This window comes from Heterocephalus glaber, unplaced genomic scaffold (genome assembly GCF_053883595.1).
Source record: "Heterocephalus glaber isolate CG9 unplaced genomic scaffold, H.glaber_assembly_v1.0 deba00001472, whole genome shotgun sequence".
NCBI lineage: Eukaryota > Metazoa > Chordata > Mammalia > Rodentia > Bathyergidae > Heterocephalus > Heterocephalus glaber.
In genome coordinates, this window is record NW_028258315.1 from 19,842,004 (window position 1) to 19,862,038 (window position 20,035).

Below are 20,035 nucleotides of genomic sequence, written 5' to 3' on the forward strand. Positions count from 1 at the left end.
ATTGGACCCAGGACCTTCAACTGGGCAACATCCCTGGCCTTTTTCTATTTTTTATTTTGAAACTAAGTTGCCAAATTGCTTAGACTAGGCTTGAACTTGTGATCCTCCTGTGACAGCCTCCTAGAATACTGTAGAATACTGTACTGTACATGTATGTGCCATTACACCCACTCCCCTCTACTAATAGATTGATAAAGAACTTCTGGCATTGCGCAGAAATAACAAAGTAAGCAAAGGAGCTTTTGATCAGTGGCTATCAGTGATTGTGGAAGCCAATAATCCTAGATTCTGGGTAAAGGGAGGAGGATTAATTTGCCCGTAGAATGCAAGCAGCAAACAGTCATAAGTCCTCGAGTGAAGCAGTTAATGCTTATCCTTAAAATGTAGTTATGAGGGCCGGGGATTTAGTTCAGTGGCACCACACCTGCTTTGCAAGTGCAAGGTCCAGAGTTCGATCCCCAGTACCAGAAAAAAAAAAATGTGGTTATGAACACATTTATGTCAAGGTCAAAAACTGTTGGGACTTTGACACCGATTATTCTTGATTTAAGCATAATTCCTTTAAAATCATCATAGGTAATGAGCTTTTCTAGGATACTCTCATCATTTTGCACCCTAGCATCTATGTATGTTAAGCCTTTTGGCACTGTGAAAAAGCAGAAAGCATACATTGCACACAAGCAGTAGTGGATAAGAAAGTGGTAGTGGATGAGAAAGTGGTAGTGGATGGTAGAGGAGTCATTGCTCCTCTCTGAAGAGGTGAGCACAGACAAGAGAGGCAGCACAGAAGAAACTGCCAGGGCTGTGAGGGCTGGAGCCCAGGCTGAGTGGAGCAGCCTGGGCTGGACCTTGAGATGGTGCCCTGGTGGTGGCAAAGGCATCCTGACGAGAGAGGATGCACAGTAGCAGTGCCCAACCCCCAGGTACCCATGCTGCGGTACTTGGTTGAAGTGTCACTTTGCACCATTCTCCGCATTACTGAGAATGGCCATGCCTGCCATTTAGTACAGCAGCCTCCATTGTCTGGGCATCTTTTTCCTTTCTTGTGGGAAAATGAGCTTATTTCTGAGAAATCGTTTAAATCACAGGAACTACATGTGATTAGAGTTGTTAAAGGTTTTCTGTGGACACAGGAGAAGGCTCAGCTTCTTTATTCCTGCTCTGCCCTTTTCTGATTTCTCAGCCCCTAGACCACCAAACTCCCACCCCTCCCCCACATATATACCTGTACCCATCTGCCCATGGCTGAGAGTGCTGCGTGGCAAAGAGCCAACCTCAGAAATGTCCATCCCCTGGCTATCTCTGTAGGAACCTTGCTCTGCAACATACAAAAAGAGAACAGAGAAGATTGAGCTATATATTAAATTGTCTGCTGGTTATCAAAGATCCCTTTGTCATAAAAGCCAAAGATGAAGAAAATGTGTATGTCTAATATATAGAACAAAAATAAGGCTATTTTTTGACATAGTACTTGAGAAAATAGGTCAAAAAGCGCACCCACCCCTGAAATGAGTTTTATACTCCTCTTATTGGTGTGATGAGGCAGCAAGAGATATCAGTGATGGCCGCATTGCCCATAGAAATGATTTTTTTTTACAGTAGATGCTAAATTAGAGGTAGAAAGTAGGAGAGTTATCAGACCTACATTGTCATGTCTGATCTTCCAGGTCCCAGTCACAGAATCATAATAAAAATGAGCTGTGAGCTTATCTAGAGACTCAGCAATAACTGCCAGAGAATAATTTTCGAGCTTTTCCTCAAATGGGGTGACACCAGGGATTATTTGGGGTCACAGGAGAGATGCATTATTTTGATGAATTTTTAGAACTGTATAGTGGCTTATCTGTGGGTCAGAGAAATTTAGTTTTCTCTGTTCTTTTTTCATCATTTTTCCCCCTTGGGTGCTATGCGGATTAGCCCCTGGAAGCTGGTGTAAGGCTCCAAGTGTTAATAGGGTTTGTGCAGATCCAGATTCTGTGTCCACTATATCGGGCTCCCAAGCTCAACCTTGCTAAGTGTTAGATTCAGTAAAGGCACATTACCATCTCTCTATAAATAAAAAGAAAAATATTTATGATAATCTGGAAATCCATAGAACTCCAGGATGCTAGTTAGCAAAACCCACACTGCATTGATTTTGTCCAGTTGCAAAATGTTACTGTCGTATACTTATATCTCTAACTTAACTTCCTTTGCTTTGCTTTTTGCTTAATTGAAAACAGACCATACTAAAGTAATTTGCAGCTATCAGACATTATTAAAGAAGTGGGAAAACTTGAAACCACTTACCCTTCACTCCCTTTCAAAACATATGAAAAATTTAAAGATGAAAACAGTGTGTTAGAGCACATTTGTCAACCCACAGTGTCTCCTGGGTTATGAGGATGGCACAGCTTTAGAGTCTTTTTATTTATTTTTTTTGGCACCGGGGATTGAACTCGGGACCTAGCTTTCAGGGCAGGCAGTGGAACCACTGAGCCAAATCCCTGGCCCTAGCTTTACGATCTTAACATGGTAGCTGCTAATCTTTCTGAAATATCACTGGAAGATATGTTATCATATGTCATATATTTATGTTTTAAATTTTACAAATAGCAGTGAAACTCTTCATGCATGGGTAATGTTTGTATCTATAAATTAATCTACAAATATTGTTTCCCTTATCTGAAATCCTTTGGACTAGAAATTCAGTTTTTGGAGTTTTTTGGATTTTGGAATATTTATGTAGACTTTACTGGTTGAGAATTTAAAGCAAATAAACTGAAATCCTAAAAGCTCTACAATGTCAGATTTTCAGATTAGAGATATTCAACCAGTACTAAAATTATTGGACAAGAAGTTCAATAGGAATTTTATAAAACTCTACTTTCTTTGCTTTATCAAACAGTTTAGCTTCAGGGTAACAAAAGAGGCAGGAAAGACCTTCATGGGGCATGATAGTTATTCTTGTACTCTGTGGTATTTCAGTATCTAAAATATGAGGGCCAAAACAATTGTTGGACTACCTCGTGAACTATTATTGTTTGTTTTATTTATTTATTTTTAAGGTAAGGGTAAACCATGATATAGCTATTGATTTTGTCCAACCTAACATTTTTCTACCCAACAGAAGATACTGAATGCTGTCATTCCCCTGCCCTATATATAATTTGTGATCAAAGAAAGGAACACATTTTATGAGGGTGCAAACATGCTAAAAAAGACTTGTGCGTAGAATATAAATTGATTCAAGGCAAAATTTCATGGGAAATAAGTTTCAAATGCTGGAGTATTTACAATTATCGTCTTAAAGTACCATTTATAATTGTAAAAGTAATAATTCTCCCCAACATAAAAATTTCATTTGATTTACTAGTCTTCTTAAGAATCATGAACAGGTTATTCAGTGGTACAGCCACTTGGTAAGCAATATTAATACCAAATGTTAATATTCAGAAATTTTAGAATTCATTCAGCAAACATTTCAGCACTTACTGTGTGCATGCCTACTGGTTAAGTAAGAATAATACTTGTTTATTCCTCCCAATTAGTTTGTAGTCCACTTGCTTTGTCTGACTGGTATAGTACCTGCCACGTAATGGGCATGTAGAAAAAGTGATGAATGAATGAGATTTTCACCTATGTTGTAGATCTCCTAGGGTGGATTTTAGATGTACCTGGTGAAAGAGAAGGCAGCCAAAGTGATTGGGTGGCTCTTCAGAGAGATAGAAATAGCAGCTAGATATATACACACAGAGGAGTGGCCAGGTAGTAATGACATGGCCACAGTCCCTGATGCTTAGGGAATCAAGGGGCTGGATTACTCTGGGGACCATTCCCCAGAGTCTCTAGGGGAAGTAAAGGACAAAGGAGTGGAGAAGCTAAGTTTACTGACAAGAAATAGTTTGCAGTGTCGTATGATAAACAGATCTTGGAGGGAAAGGTGCCAAGTAGTTTAAAGAATTTGAAGGCTTTCTGAAGATAAATCCAAAATGGTGGGATTAAGGAGATGGGCAGCATTTATTTAATATCTTCCATTTGCATGGCACTTGAGTGTTAGAAAAGGGAGGAGTGCTACACAGAGAACCTCAGCGAAGAGTTTACACAATGAATATAACTAAGAGATTTATGGGAAAACATGGTTTAGAAGATTATTTCTGTTTGGGAAGAGGGGATCTTTGAACTGGCTTTTTCAGGTTGAATGTAGTACATGGAAATAGTAGCAGTGACATTCTTGGCAGAGGGAATAGCTTCTGCAAGATGCAGGATCAGGAAGATGCAAGAGCTATCAGGAGCAAAACATTGTCTTTAGTGTTAGTGTTAAAAGTGGGACAAGCTTTGATCCAGTACTTGAGACTTGGTTCTGTAGCCCTTGAAAGTTTCTAAAAGAGGTGAATGGCATTAGGTGACCGCACACTGGCTTCGGGAAAGCGATGGATTCTAAACCCTTGCTTCAAGCTAGCTTCATCTGGGGAGATTTTTTTTAAAAATACCAACTCATAGGCTGCACCCCAGATCAATTAAATCGGACCCAGACATCAGTATTATTTCAATCCCCAGGTTATTACAATATGCAGTCAAGGTTGCAAAATAATAATTCTGAGCTAAAGCTGGCAAAGTCTAGGAAGGGGCCAGATAGATGCTAAATATTTTCAACTTTGCAAGTCGTGTGGCCTCTGGCAGCCATTCAGCTCTGGCCTTGACAAAAGTGTAGACAATGTGCAAGGAATGATCATGGCTGTCCCAATAACTTCATGTATGGAAATTTGAATTTCATATAATTTTCACCTGATTTTTCCCCCCAGTCATTTAAAAGTATAAAAACAAATCACAGAATATACAGAATTGGAACCCTATCAGTGTTTGGCCCACAAACCATAGTTTCCCAACCCTTGATTGAGAGAGTGAAGCTTGGGCCCAGGAAGTCCAGGAAAGAAAACATTATTCTAATAATCTAGATAAGAGGGAAAGCTTACTTTCTTAGGTGGTTAGTCTGAATGGCAGGATGGTGAATTGATATTTATAGCAACTCATGTTCCTTCCTGCTAGTTTTGAGCACCCAAAAGTTAACTGCACAGAGGACATTTGAATGAACTGTTGTGTGGTCTGTGGTACTAGGTGGCCTTTGACTTTGTCATTTTTCTTTGCAGGGATTTTGGCTTATGTTGAAAACAGTTTCTGTCCTGTTGCTTGTAAGGGCTACTCATTTTGGCACAGCTGTTAATAAAATGAGTTAAGTCTCCTCTCCCCATCTGCCTGCCATGACTTTGTTGCCAAAGAATGACCTTTCTTTGCAAATAAATGTTCTCTTTAGAAAATAAAGTGAGCTCGGTAGGAGAAGTAAGGCTCCTTCCATTTTATTTTATTAGATATCACTGCATTAATGCAAGTTTCCCTATTTGCATTTGTGGCCTTGTTCAGGTCCTTCCAGGGTAAATGGCACCTGCAACACACACACACACACACACACACACACACACACACACACACACACACACACACACACACTGTACCACCACCTCTGAACAGAAAGGCTGATTGCTGTAACTTCCTTCCACTAAGGTTGTTTTAGAAATTATAAGTCTGAAATAAAGCATTTCCCACTGATATCTACTTAGCTTTAAAATCGGCTGTACCTTTTCCTGGTTGTTTTATTTCAGTACCATTACAGTTGGGTGAACAGATTCACCCATCTCCTTTGTAACTTCCTCTCTTAGCTGTCTACCGTTTTGTTGTCATCTAAGAAACACTTTACACCATGCCCCACCGCCGCCGCCATGATGGAGGTACAAGAAATTAAGGAATGGGGCAGTCTTCTTGAACCGGATGGAGAGAAAGGAATTCAGAAGCAGTCAGTGTTTGTGGTCATCCCAGTTATTTTTCAGATATTACTAGAGGCAAAGGGGAGAAAAAATATATGAGGTAGAATGGTCTTGTGTTTTCTTGTTTCCCCTTCTGTCACAGAAGAGTTATTAATCCTAGAACAAGGAAGTATTATGTGTGCCTTAGAGTAGAACTCAGTGAGGATTGCTTATCAGGTGCAGTCCCCAGCACCAAGAAAACAAAAGAAGAGGAGGGAGAGGAGAAAGAAGGGAAGGGAGGGAGGGCAGACAGACAGACAGAAGGGCAGGTTAAGATTTCAAAGAGTTTGTCTTTTTCTCTATATATTTGGGGGTATTACTTGTTTTTTGTAATTTTTAGCAGTACACATTTGCAGTAATAGACTGTTCACCATGGAAAATTGGTACATCTGTGTAACAAATCTTAATCCTTCAGTGCCTAGTGTTGCATTTTTAGAACACACGTAACAGTCATAATATAATTTTTTGTACTCAAATTCTTTTCCCTTTAATTTTTCTAGGTAACATATTTACAAATCTTTGGGGTATGTTTGATTACCAGCCATGTTTCACATAGTTGAATTCACAGTTTACTTCTAAATTTGAAGGTTCATTGTTTCAATTCCAAAGACCTTTTTTCCCTTTTCCCACTGATCTTGAATGTGTACTGCAATCATAGGGATACCATCAACATATGTACAATAGAAAAGAATAACTGCAATTGAATGCTGATATTGTCAAGTGCTTTTAATTAAGTTTCTGGTGTTTGATACATTGTGATTACAAAATAAAGGTTCAAATTTATTCAATTAGTTTTCCATTTATTTTTCAGAAGACTTACCAGGTAGGGAACTAGATACGTATCAGCAGCCCGTTCCACAGCCAAAGCCTCAATGTGCCCCAGAGGAATTTCTGCATATACAGTTCCCTTTTAAGTAAAGGAAGAGGTCAGGAAATAAGGCAAAGCTGCAGGTATGACACAGAGATTAAGAATGAAAGTACCTGATAAAATTCAGAACATAGAATGGCAAGAGCTGAAAGACAGTGGGGAGCTAATCTAGCAGCATAGAGGTTAGCAGTTGGAAGACACCTTAGGGATCATCCTGGCTAGTGGTTCTCAACTTTGGCCACACATTGGCACCTGAGGACTTGTCAGGGTCCCACAAGACCAATTAAATCAGAGGCACTGGGGAATAAGAGTATTGGTGTATTTCAAAGGATCCCCAGTCATTCTAACCTCCAACAGGGATCGAGAACTGCAGGCCTAATCCAATTCCCTCATTTACCTGGAGTTCAGAGGAGGTACCTTCCCCAAAGTCAGAGAGCTATTATTTACCAGGATTTTAGCCTCAGCCTCTTCCCTTCATCTTCTCTCCTCCCTTCTTCTCTGTACTCCCTGTGTGCTCTCACCCTGACCTGCTCTAAATTACACCAGTATGACTCCTGCATCTGTGGTGCCCCTCTCCCTTCTAAGCACCATCCCGTTATATACCTTTACATCTAACTTCTTTTTTTGTCTCTCTAGCTGTCTCCCAGCCTTCTCAAACTCGTAATATGCAAAACTGCATTCCCTTCTCCACCCTCCCAGTCCCCTTAACTGAGCCCCAAATCTTGGAGTCTTCCTCTGCCCCTTTCCTTCCTGTCCTCTTATGTAGAGCCACCAAATGTTGTCTACCCTGCCTCTTAGGTTATTTCTCAAATCCAGTCAACCTTCTCACCTTGCCCTGGTTTCACATGGGGTGTTGATTTTTTTCGCAATAGTTATAATAGCCTTTCCTGCTCTATCTTTAATACCATCCTTCTTTCTGAAGTAGACATTTGATCATTTATTGCTACATTTCTTGCATCATATGTTCTAATCTTGAGCCATTAACTCAGCAAAGCTCCTTCCTTTCTTCTTTCTCCATGTGCCTGTACTTAGCCTGCTTCCTTACAGTCCACAAATGGCATAACCTGTGTAGACTCAAGTCTTTGCTTCCTATTTTTATCAAAAACTGAACTCTATACTAAGCAATATTTTCCTTCTTCAACCAGATATTGCCACATTGCAGACTGAATTTCATTGGCCCACATCCTGACAGTGGAATCTGCCCTTGAGGGAAGTACACTAGAAGATCCCAAGGCACACATTATACCTACCTTGGCAGTTCAACCTTTCACTTACCTCAGAAGATTTCCTGACTACCTCATTTCTTTTTCCTGACTTCAGTGTCCCTTACTGTTTCTTGCTAAGCCCTTGTCCTCACCGTGATGCTTCCAGGTCCTCACCATCCTTTGCAAGGATCCTTTTGCCTCTGGCTCTAATATGTTTGTATCTGGAACCTCTTGGCTATTTTGGCCCTTTTGCCTTAGCATAGTTTTCTGACTCCCTACACATTGTCCCCAATGTGTAGTAACTCACCAGTCTTTTCTTCCTAGACTTTATTATCTGAGATTTGACTCCAGTGTCTGCAATGTTTTTAGAGCCTGACTCTCTCAGTCTCCACCAGGCCATCATTGTTGCCTCCAGTGCCCCTGCATGACCCAGCGCAGCTATTCCGAACCTGACTGTCCAGTTCAGGATGTCTTGGCCGCTTACCTCCTCTTAACTTTCTGCTGCTGCCTGCCAGTTGAAGGTAACCACTTCTTAATCTCTATCAGAAAAGGAGCCAAAAAAAAAAAAAAATCCATATGTTGAAACTCCAGCCTGCTCATTTGGCTTTTCACCACAAAGAACATTATGATGAACATTTACATGTTTTTATAAAATACCGTAAATGTATCAGACTTCCAGAAAGCTCCCAGGCTTTATCATTTTTGAGAATCCAGATATAGAAATGAAACCTACAGCTTTACTTTATAGAAACCCCACTTTATTTGAGGAAGCTGTAATCTACATCTAGAAAAAAGGGCCCAGAAAGCACTGAATTTGTTTGGGGAACAAAAAGGAGTAAGGTTGGTGGATATTGCTGATTCAGTTGATTGTATAACCTCATGTTCAGATGCCGGTTCTGTTTCGTGTGGAGCTTCTATCAGATCTGAGTTCTATTGTAAACTTTTGATAGAAAGGAAATGATTGCATTGTCTGGCAACCTGGGCTGTTAAAAATGCTCTCTTGGGACTTTGTAGTTTGTCTGAAAGGGAATTTATACATGACTATAAGGAAAAGTGGTCATCAGCATTTGCAATCCTTGGAAAGTGGAATATGAAAAAGGTTTGTCAAGTGTGATAGGATAGAGATTCCAGATGTTCAGCTTCTCAGGAATCGAGAAGGTTTACCAAATTTGTGTCCTGCCTCATCTTCAAAACGAGTGCAGCCCACATAGACTGCAGGAATCAGCACGCACTAACAGTCTGTGCCTCAGGGATGATGATGAAGGTGACTTGAAGGCACCTTGTACGATTCTAGGAGAAATGTTTGCTGTACTCACTGTACTTTGACCACCCTCATTCCAAGTTCATCACATAACTTGTTTAACATGTTTACTTTTTAAACACTTGGAGAATTAACAGGTGGTTGCATGACTGAGATGTTTGTTTTAACAGGCTGAAAAGTGAGAGATAATTTAGACATGCACTGTGATGCAATAGGAAAATACCTAATTATTCCATTTTTGGCTCAGCTTTTGGTTTCAGTTAAAACTGCTGATAGCAAAGCTCAACATGTTTTGCAGAATAGTGCTTATAACATTGCCTGTACGAGAAGCTGGTTCACCAGTGCTAATGGGCTTGTCTTAGTTATTTTTACATGAACCCTTCTTCATGTCTTTAGTGTTAGGACTTAATGAAGGATTTCTTCTTCTCAGAGGTTCTGTGGTCAACAGTTACAGAGTGAATGTAAAAGGTTATGAAGGATCATATTTATTTCAAATTGTCTATAAACCAACTGGCAATATTATGTACTGGCCTGTACATAGAATCCACTGAAGATAAAAATCCTGCAAACAAGGTAGCTAATTATTCTTGTACCTGGTATGTCCATCCTGGTGTGTCAGGATATAAGTTATGATTCAGCTGTCCTCACTGAGCAAGCAGAAGGAGCAGGGACTTTTGCTGGTTAGTTAATTGTTCGTTTGATTTTAGGTTAAGGAACTACTGACTGGTCAAGGATACAAAGTCTAGAAGTCTAGATCAGGGTAACTGTCATTTTCTATAAAAGGTGAGGGTAAGGGCGGATGGTAATGTAGTGTTCAAAGTCCATACAGTCTGTATTGTAACTTCTTAGATCTGCTGTAACATGAAAGCAGTCAGATAATAACATGAATGAGTATTGTTGTGTTTCAATGAAACTTAATTTACAAAAATAGGAATTGAGAGAGATTAGCAATAATTTTTCAGCCCTTGTTCTAGATTCCAGAATATATACCACTGGGCCTATAACTGACTTCAGAGGAACAGTAGCAAAAGTTTTTTAAAAACTGGTTGAATATATATAATCTTTAATATTCATAGTCAAGACTTCCCTGTATTTGTACATGATAAATTTGTTCTCAGAAAAAAGGCATTGTTTCCCTTCAGGCTTCACTGGGGGCTAATCTGCATATTTACTTACTTATACCCTACTTCCTTCCCTCCCAAAATTATCAGAGGTAGTTTATGAGAGAAGGCTTATATAGGGCTGGGCGTGCCAATTGGTAGTAGAAGTAGTAGAACATATGCTTATTATATATGAGACCTGTGTTCAATCTAAAAAGAAAAAAAGCTAAAAAGTATATATAGTGTTCAGCTGTTAAAATAGAAACATAAAAGCAAACCCCACATAAAAAGCAAATTCTGAACATTCCTTATCCACCTGCCAATTCAAGCTCATAGTTTAACCATTTCTGAAATTGATGAATCCTTGGGACACTTCCTAAGTTGAATATTGATTTGCTGCCTATTTCATCTTCTCTAGCATAATTTCCTTTCTGAAAAAAAATCTCTCCAGTGTGTTATACCAAGTCTCCTACAAAAGGAAGTGTTAGTATTCATCATTTTTCTTCTGATTGAAGTGTAAGCCAAGAACGGTTACACCAACTAAGTGGGTGTAAGGAAAGGAAAGAGAAAATTATAAGCTAATGAAAACTTTGATGGTCAAATGACTTATTCAAAACAGAATCCAAGGTTTACAAGACTAAAGTTTCATTAGCCAAGGGAACTATTTCCAGTCATTTTAAAGACACATCTCTACTCTTCAGGGAAAAACAGTTAAATTATTTTAGAGTTAGATGATTGGAAGCACTACTCATGGGAGGACAGAAGAGATGGGAATTTCAGCTGAACCATGGGAAGGGATGACTTTCAGTCAGAGCCTCACAGTGTGGCGACGGGGCCAAGTGATTTTATAGACTGCCAATGGGATTGTGACCCCTAAGATAGTTCTGAAATACGGAAATTGGTCAATGAGAAAACTGGGATTGTATACAAATGACTTTAACACAAGATCCTAATTATTATCAAATCCACTTTCCAGCTAAGTGGGTACAGAAGATCATATAAACCTGAGGCAAGGGATCCCCTCAGATCTCTAGCATTAGTGGGAGTGTGATGGACATGTCCATGAGGACATTGGAGTGGGTAAGGAATGCTCTCCTGGGCCACATGGATACCAACCAAGCAAAGATTCATTCACAAGTGAAGACCGAAGAAACCCAGTAGAGCAGAGCCAAAAGCAAGACAGGAACAATGTTAAGAACAAACAGGCCACTTGCGTGACAGAATTTTAAGATGAAGTACTGGGCTAATTCTGTGTTGGACAAGAAATAATTATAATAAATAAATTCTATAATCAGCAGCTGAGAAAATATTCTTTATCTGTTCTAAGAATGTTTCATCTGTTCTGTAAATTTAGAAATGTTCTAACCTTTAAATGGAAGAGAAAAATTCCTAAGAATTTACAGCTTAAGCTGCAGTTCCTTCTTCTGTTCCCTCTGGGTTGAGAGGGCAAAGTGGAATTGTATAGTGTCCATCTTTCAAGGTAGTAAGCATGCACACTATTTTACCTTGCACCTATACTTCCAGAATTTATTTTTTAAAGCAGTGCAAACTCTCCCGCTGATAAGAATGTTTGTGCAAAAGACTATTATTATATTAAAAAGTCAAAATGAATTGCAGAAAAAGCTTGAATTTCTAAAGTTTTTAGATTTGAAAACTCTTCGTGAGGGCTTGCAGATCTGTTTACAGAAGCATGAAGTTTGGTAAGGATAAAGTATGAAGTAGAAAAAAGTAAATTTCTAAACAGTGTATATAGAATCGCCACCCATAAGTTGAGGGTGCCTTTCCTTGATTCAGACCGAACTTGGGAATCAGCAATACGCAGCGCTGCTAGCAGCCCTGATACCACTGGTGGACACCAGTTAATGCTGGATGTATTGGTCATGTCTGCAGTTTGACACTGGCTTATGCTACATGCCATCAGTCAGCTCTCATGGTTGCTGCTTTCTATTCCTGATCTTCGTTGGCTGTTGGTCACTGGAGCTCTTCAAGGGTAATAGCTCCTAGTATTTATTGATCTTTCTTTTAAAGCAACTGCTCTGTCCACACTACTCAGGATAAGAATCCCGAGTAGATTTAGAGAATCTTCTGAGCCCATGCTACCTGGGAACTATATCATGAGCAGATTTGCTGGACCATTGGAGCGAATCTTTAGTCTAACAGGATCTGATGCGGCAGCACAAGAGTGTCAGTATACCAGAGGGAGCCCTCCTAGACCAACCCATGACATGCAACAGTAGTCCTGCTTATGTAGCTGCTACAGGCCAGTGATTGGTCCATGTGTAGGCCTGTCATTGGTTCAGATTCAGGCCTGCTTGACTGATCCAAGTGCAGGCCTGTGATTGGTCCATGCAGGTTCAAGGTGTCCAAGATAGCCCTAGCTATTACAGCAGCAGTGGTTCAAACAAAAGTATCAGAGTGAAGCCAGCTGTTTATTGAAAACTGTTGTGTCTTTATGAAAAGTGGCAGGGCTGAAACCAGGGAATATTGAAGAGGGCTAAGTGTTCATCACAGCTTATTAGGGCTTGGGGAGATTGGGGGTGTTAATAATGGGCCTGGATCTCTCTCTGATCTCTGACCCATTAGGGGTTATTTTCCCAATGTTCCTTCAAAGAAGTGGCAGCTTCTAGAGTAGCAGGAGTGCGGAGGTGTGCACAGCTATAGCTGAGCCACACCTTCTGTCAGAGTAGCCGAGAGAGCAACCATGAAGCAACCTAGAAGGACACCAAGGCAAGCTGTCCTAGTCCATCCTCGGGTGGGAGACTGAGTGTGAGCAAAAGAAGTGGGGATGAGGGCGTGAGAGCCTTAGGCCAAACAGTGCCCCTCCTGTCATAGGACAAAAGCCAGGAGAGTCAGGCACTTCTCATTTGTCTCAGAATAATGCCTTTCTTTCCATGTGTGTTCCTAGAAGATTTGGAATCATACACCAAATTGTTCATAGTGGTAATGGGGAAGGGACAGACCACAATGGATGGAAAACAAGCCATTAATTCAGCCAGTATTTAGTGGGCGCCTACTGTGTGTAAAACACATCATGCAAGGCACACAGGGATGTAGCAGTGACAGAACAAAGGTGTCCTAACTGCAGGCTCAAGCCAGCTGTGCCCAGTAGCCTGAAGGGCTGGGGTAAATACATGCATGTCAGTGCCAGCTCTGAGTAACAGCAACTGGTATAACAGTGACATTGAAAGCACTGTAAATGTATACTGAGTTCTCTTTCTTTTCATTATTTTCTCTTCATTTTAGTGTCTGAGCTATGTATTTTGAAACTGAGTCTTTGATACTACTTAGATTTCATTATGCAACCTTCTAGGAAGAGGTAGTCTGGCTGTTCCATGACAATGACCTGCATAACTGCCAAGTGACTTTGGTTTTTGTTTGCACCCAAGCATGCTTTTAGTCCACACAAAGGAAGAATCACTAAATAATATCTTTCTGTAGGTAGATATACAAAAAGTCAGTGAACGTCTACTTTTAAAAAACTTATTACAGTAAAAGCCACATTGCCATTAATCCCCCTCAAAGCACAGTAGTACTGGGCCGGCGATTTATCTCAGTGGTTTCACTGCCTGCCTCACAACCGCAAGGTCCCGAGTTTGATCCCTGGTACAAAAAAAAAAACGAAACAGTGGTATATCAGTTCATGAACTTAATTTGTTCTATGATTTTGGAAAAGATGCCCACATTTGTGGTTGTGTGGGAAATGTGGCTGCAGTCCTGTTTGTTACCTGATGCAGAGTTTACAAGCAAAAACAAAATTTTGCCAAACGCTTCTGTTTGTAAACCAAATTGTTTGCAAGCAAAAGCATTTATGAACTGAGGTACCAGTCTACTCTTCCTTGCTGTGAACACACTTATCCCATCGTTCTCACCACTTTCTGAAGCACTTCTGGAAGTCCTCTTTCCTGAGTGTCTTTAGTTGTGCTGTCCTGAATTGATTCAAAACATTTACCTTTAGGGTCATTTTGTCTTTGGTGAAGAGCCAAAAGCCACATAGTGCCAGATTGAGTGAATAGTGTTGGTGAAGACACACTCATATTTTTACAATCCTGTCTTTCTGTTGGATGGTGCTTAAATAGCAGCATTCACTGTGTTTGTTTGTTTTTTAATCATGCCTGTGTTTGATCATAAGTGTGTTAGGAATGAAAGGGAGTATTTTGACGGGGATTAATGACAATGTGTCTTTTATTGTAATTAATTTTTAAATTTTGACATTCACTGTAGTTTTTGGTTACATACCAGCTATCAACTCAGATGTTTGTGTTTTTCTTTCACAGAAAAAGCAAAGGACAAAAGATCTGTCTCGGGTATTTCATTCTTACAATCCTTATGATCACAAGGTAAGAGAAATATTTTATTCATATCTTGAGTCTTACAGTTTTTGATGATAATTAGTGTTTTCATTATGAAACCTTCTAGGACTAGTATTTAGTTAATGCCTTCTAGACTAATGTCTTCCTGTATGTGTAGTAGTTTTAACCAATATATAATGATTTTGAAGTACATTTACCGACACGTTTCAATTTTAATTTTTCAACTCTTGAAAATAGAAAATTTGTATTTAACTAAAGTGGTTATATTTTATTAACATTAAAATCTAGTTTCAGGGGGCTGGAGTTATAGCTCAGTGGCAGAGCACTTGCCTAGTATGTGTGAGTCCATATGTTCTATCCCCAGTACCTCCCCCCAAAAATGTTACATATTGTCAGTGAAAGCTCAAAAACTAAGAAGACAGACTTGGGAGTGATTTGTTGTTGTTGAAGTTATTGGTTTGGATTAGTTTTGTTTTCTCTTTTCAAACACTAATTAGTAAACTAGGCTTTTGGATTGGTAAAGGCGTTTGAAATGTTGACTACAAATCTTGATTTTCTTGCTCTGATAGTTATTTTGGTGAATAAATAATCCTTACAAAAAACAGTGCATAGCATTGTATCTGAAATATTAACTAGCAAGGATTTTACTGAACAGAAGACCGAGTATAATGGCGCCTATGCACCCATTCCACTACTTTATAAAAACATAACTATTCTTGTTTCATTTTATACCTTACATTGTCCACCACCTATATTTGAAGAATTCTCAGGCATATCTTCACTTATAAGTATTTCACCATATATTGTAAGACTTCTATAATAAACACATTTGGAGCCATTTTTAAGAAATACTTAACATTTCCACATCTTCATGGGAAAATAGACTTCAAGATTTCTGAGATTTGTGTAAAACTTCTATGCCATGTAGGGTTCCAATAAATCTGTTAATTTGAGGTGATTTCAGAAGCAAACAAAAAATTTGCACAGTTGAAATGCTAATATAAACTTAAATCTTTATCTATGAATTTACAGGCAGACATGTGTTGGGGATTTTTTAACTAGCCAAAATAACGAGTGCGAAAACTACTTTCCTCAACTGAGAATACAGAGATGTCTGGATTCGGGGAGGGGAGGGTGCTAGTTGTTCATGGAAGTTAAGGAATTTGAGTAGTTTCTAGTGTTTCTCAAATAACCAATTGACTGAAGCACCAAAAGATTGTAAAAGATGTATTTATTCTCCATGTGATCTTTATGCTGTTTGTGATGAAATGCTGTACTAAAAATTATTTCAAGTTAGTTTTTCATGCTAAATCACTCACTTTGCAGAACAGAGGAATTAAGAGTTTGAGAGAGCCAGTAATGTCTCATAATGCTGAGGGAAGGTGCCGGCTGATAAGTAACACACAGGAAAAGGAATGAGATTGGCCAGATTTCCAATGGGAATGTTGCACTTTTTTTAGATGAAGCAATTTAATTAACGTAAGTGCAATGGTGGCTAAAGCTAACATTTAACAACAACGAAAAGCTATGACAAATCAAAGGTTTTGCCTAGCTTGTCTAAATTTTGCCCCCTTCTAGCAAATTTTAAAATTCACAGTCAAGGGAAATTCCATTATTCTTTTATTAGAGCTCTTAATGGAACCTAGTCATTTGCACCTCCTACCAGCTTCCTCTTCACATCCTCATGGCATTGTATCAAAGTCACTTCAGATTACTTTGGCTTCTCTTGTGAAGATTTTATTCCCCTACAAATTAGTCATCAGGCAATGAAGAATTGAATGTAAATGCTAGATGGAGTTCCTTTTGATCTTTGCTTTAAGATGGGTAATAAATTATTGTAAATAGCTAGACTGCTTGATGAGTAATTTTTGAAGCTCCTAGGGTTTGGTCCGTTGGCTTTCTGTTTTATTCTGCATATGTGTAGTGAATGAAAGGGGAAACTTTCATTCTAGGCACCTTCTGGACCCTTAGATTTGCATCCAAATCTAACCATATTACTTTCAGCTTTGTCTCTTGTTGATTGGAATGTACACAAAGATTAGAACCATAGGGATAAAGTGACAGACACTGTTTTCTTGATCTTAGAATGCTGCTTTTCCCCCTATATATAAAATAATAGTAGGGTTATGTTTCAAGTTACTTTGTCATTTTAATCACCCAGTTATACTCAAGCAAATTAGTTTTCTAGGCAGATAGGTCTTGGTGTAAAAAGCTTTACAAAATGCGGTTAAAATTGGTTTAAACAGCTCATGTTCAATGAGATTTCTGGAGTGAACTTTAGAAAAATATACACATATTATAAATGAAAGTTCACATAAAATATCAGCTGTCTGGGTTTTTCATTCAAAAAAATTCAGAGGGGAGTACAGAGGGTATAGTAAAGTAAGATGGAGCATGTGTTGGTGATTATGGAAACTGAGTGATGGATTTGTGGGGTTCATTCTCTGTATATTTTTATATATGATTGAAATTTTCCATAATAAAAAGATGTAAAAGTAAAATAAGCTATGGCTTTTTCCTTCAAATAAATGTTCTTATATTCTTTTCTTCTGTGGCTAAATTCTTTTTAGTGCTAATTTTCCTCTTGACCTACATTTATGCCAAAGAAGGAACACTCAGCATTTCAGTGGGTTCTTTATGCTGAGCAAACGCAGAAATGAAACTCCTGTTCTAAAGTTGGCATAATTTACTGGGATTTCATCCCAAATTATAGTGGTCACTTAAATGATAGCCTTGCCTACTAGAACCTGTTAAAACAGTTGTAATTACAAAGGGTAGTTAGTACAACTGTTTTGTTCTCAGTGAGTCAGTTATATTTACTCTTCTTTCCTCCCCCCAACAAAGGTTGCTCCTGCCTGACCCCAGACACAGGAAAGTCACCAGGTTAAACTAACGTGTTGTTTGAGGAAGGCCAGGTGCATTTTTAAATCATACCCTGAAGGCATTGTTCAGGTTGTAAATGGTCAGTTGGGATTTTCTCTTAAATGCTGTTCCAAAAAGCAAAGCTCCAAGCAACGGGTGTACCCAAAATGAGTCTTAGGAAATATCTTATTTATCACACTGAGAACTGTTGCTTGAGAGTGGAAGAATTTCACTTGGGACTTTGTCTCCAGTTCCATGCAAATTTTTAAAAAGTTGTTTGCAGGAATTCTTATAATTTTTAAAAAATTAAAAAGACTTATACAAAGAGACTTGACCAAAGCTAAGTTCTGTTGTTTTTTGTTTGTTTGTTTTGTTTTGTTTTTGAGGCATAGGTAAATTTATTAGACAGAGTTAGGAAGAAAAAAATAGAAAAGTGATTTCACCTTGAGGAACTGATGGGGGCACAGGTCTGATGAAGAGGTTCAGGCTGGCCTGCTAACCAAAGATCATGACCAGCCTTTATGGGTTAGCTGGGCCAGGGTCTAGTTGATCACCATCTCCGTTCTGGTTTTGCAAGATGGCTCTAGAGAGATCCTTAGTGTTTGAGGGGGACTTGGTCTCCAGGAGATGACTGTCTGCTTGGGCAGTCTCAGGCCTGAGGAGGCTCTGCTGGCATCCAAAATGGAGATAAGCATAGGGCAATGACTGGAGACTTCTGGGCGCTCATGGTTGGATGTCCCTGTAAATTTCTTATCTTGGTGTCTTCAGTCTTGAAGGGGCATGAGATAGGTTATGTAAATTTAAGGCTAATCAATCTTGTTCTGCTAACTTTTAGACAGACACTCCCTAAAATTATTAAGATACCTATAAGTAGAGCTGAGCAGGGATCTGACCTGAAGTTTTAAGGTAACAAAAGAGGCAGACAAAAAATGAAGGTTAAGCTTTGTTTTGCTTTTAGTTACCTAATGAGCATCTGTAGGCCCAAATGAAGAGTCTGGTATTTGTTTGTTTGGCTTGCTTTGTTTTAAAACTACTTTAAAAGTCCCTGACTACCATAGAAGAAATCACAAATCATGATTTTAATGAGTAAGAGGTTAAAGGCCCAAGAATTTGTCTTCTGTCCCTGTGGTGGTCTGACTATGTCAGTCTATGTCACAGAGAAATTAAGTTGGCCCAAGGTCCCAAGATCATTGGCAGAGCTGAACCTAAACCCATGATATGTGCCTTCAGAATCCACACGTTTAAGCACTAAATACAATAATTACACAGTGATCCAGTGGGCAGCCTGTGAGAAGGCCCATGGCGATATGTGAATGTTTCCTAGAGGCCAAGGCTTCTAGCTTTCCCCAGCTGCTTCACAGGGAGGCCTGTCTTGTTCAGGATCACTTTCCCCTATGGGCTGTGGCACCTAACCTTTCCTGGTGATTCATCCATCACCTCTTTTGGTTTTGTTTTTTGTTTTTTTGTTTTTTGTGGGGGTTTTTTTGGTACCGGGGAGTGAACTACAGACCTTGCGCTTGAGAGGTAGGCAGCAGAACCATTGAGCTAAATCCCTGGCCCCCATCACCTCTTTTGATAACAACCCCTTCACTATGGCCACAGGAAAAAGAGGAGGTCTAAGAGCCCATCTGCCAAATGAGACTACTGATCTGATCCACCATCAAGGAATGAGGACAGATATTTTAACTTCATGTTACTAATTCTCTCACATTGGCCTCCTTGTTGATCCCTGAAAATGTATACCCAATAGTGTACTTGGCATATTGAGCTTCCAGCAAATGTAAGTCCTGTGGCCAGCCCAAGTTAAGTAATGGGGTAAGACCATAGCAACAGTGTGGATTCAGGGAAAGGAAAAGAATTGAGGCTAACAACACAAGCTGCCCCAGGCCACAGATGGAGAGTGATTCTATTCTCTTAGACTTGAGCTGGGAGAGGAGGAGAAAATAGTATTTAGTCAGGATGTGGTAGGTGTGGGATGTCTGTGGGGTGCTGGATGAGAGATATTGACTAAGCTGAGCCTCAGGAAAGATGTCTGGGCTGAAAACAATGATTTGGGAGTTATCAGCTCCCAGTGGGCATGGGTCAGATGTGCAGAAAGGACAAAGAGTAAGAGAGATGGAAACCACACCCACACCCACCCCCCCACGCACACACACAAAGGGAAGTGTAAAGAACTAGTCAATGACACAGGAGACTACCGAGTTCTATCCCCGGTACCAAAAATAAAAATAAAAAATAAAGACAGGAGACTAGAGAGACATGTGGCAGAAACCACTAGGAGAACCCTTCTGGGAGGTGGGACGTTTGACAGGTTACATGCTCTCAGAAACCTTGTCACTCACATGTAGCAGGTGAAACCGCATCAAGAGGAGGCTCATTGGAGCCCCACAAACCTTTGTCTGTCTTGGTCAGCAGCAGACATCTATTTCTCACAGTTGTGAAGCCCAGGAAGTCTAAGGCCAAAGTGCTGGCAGATTCAGTTCCTGGTGAGGGCTCTTTTCCTGCCTGGGGACAGCCACCTCCTCCTTGTTGCATGTGAGAGGAGAAAGGGAGGCTCTTGTATTTCTTCCTTTTCTTATAAGGGCACTA

At 39.6% G+C, this 20,035-nt stretch overlaps 1 protein-coding gene across 8 annotated transcripts in view; it reads left to right on the forward strand.

Moving 5' to 3' along the window:
- Positions 1 to 20,035, forward strand: part of Cdkal1 (CDKAL1 threonylcarbamoyladenosine tRNA methylthiotransferase) — a 627,362-nt gene that overhangs the window by 499,956 nt on the left and 107,371 nt on the right. For 6 of the 8 annotated variants that reach the window (XM_021260567.2, XM_021260565.2, XM_021260566.2 and 3 more), the window contains one exon: positions 14,549 to 14,611. In XM_021260567.2, coding sequence (XP_021116226.1) covers positions 14,549 to 14,611 — 63 coding nt within the window. Of the gene's footprint in view, positions 1 to 8,298; positions 8,435 to 14,548; positions 14,622 to 20,035 lie in introns of those variants that run through there. The other 2 variants (XM_087181224.1, XM_087181225.1) reach the window with 2 other exon arrangements.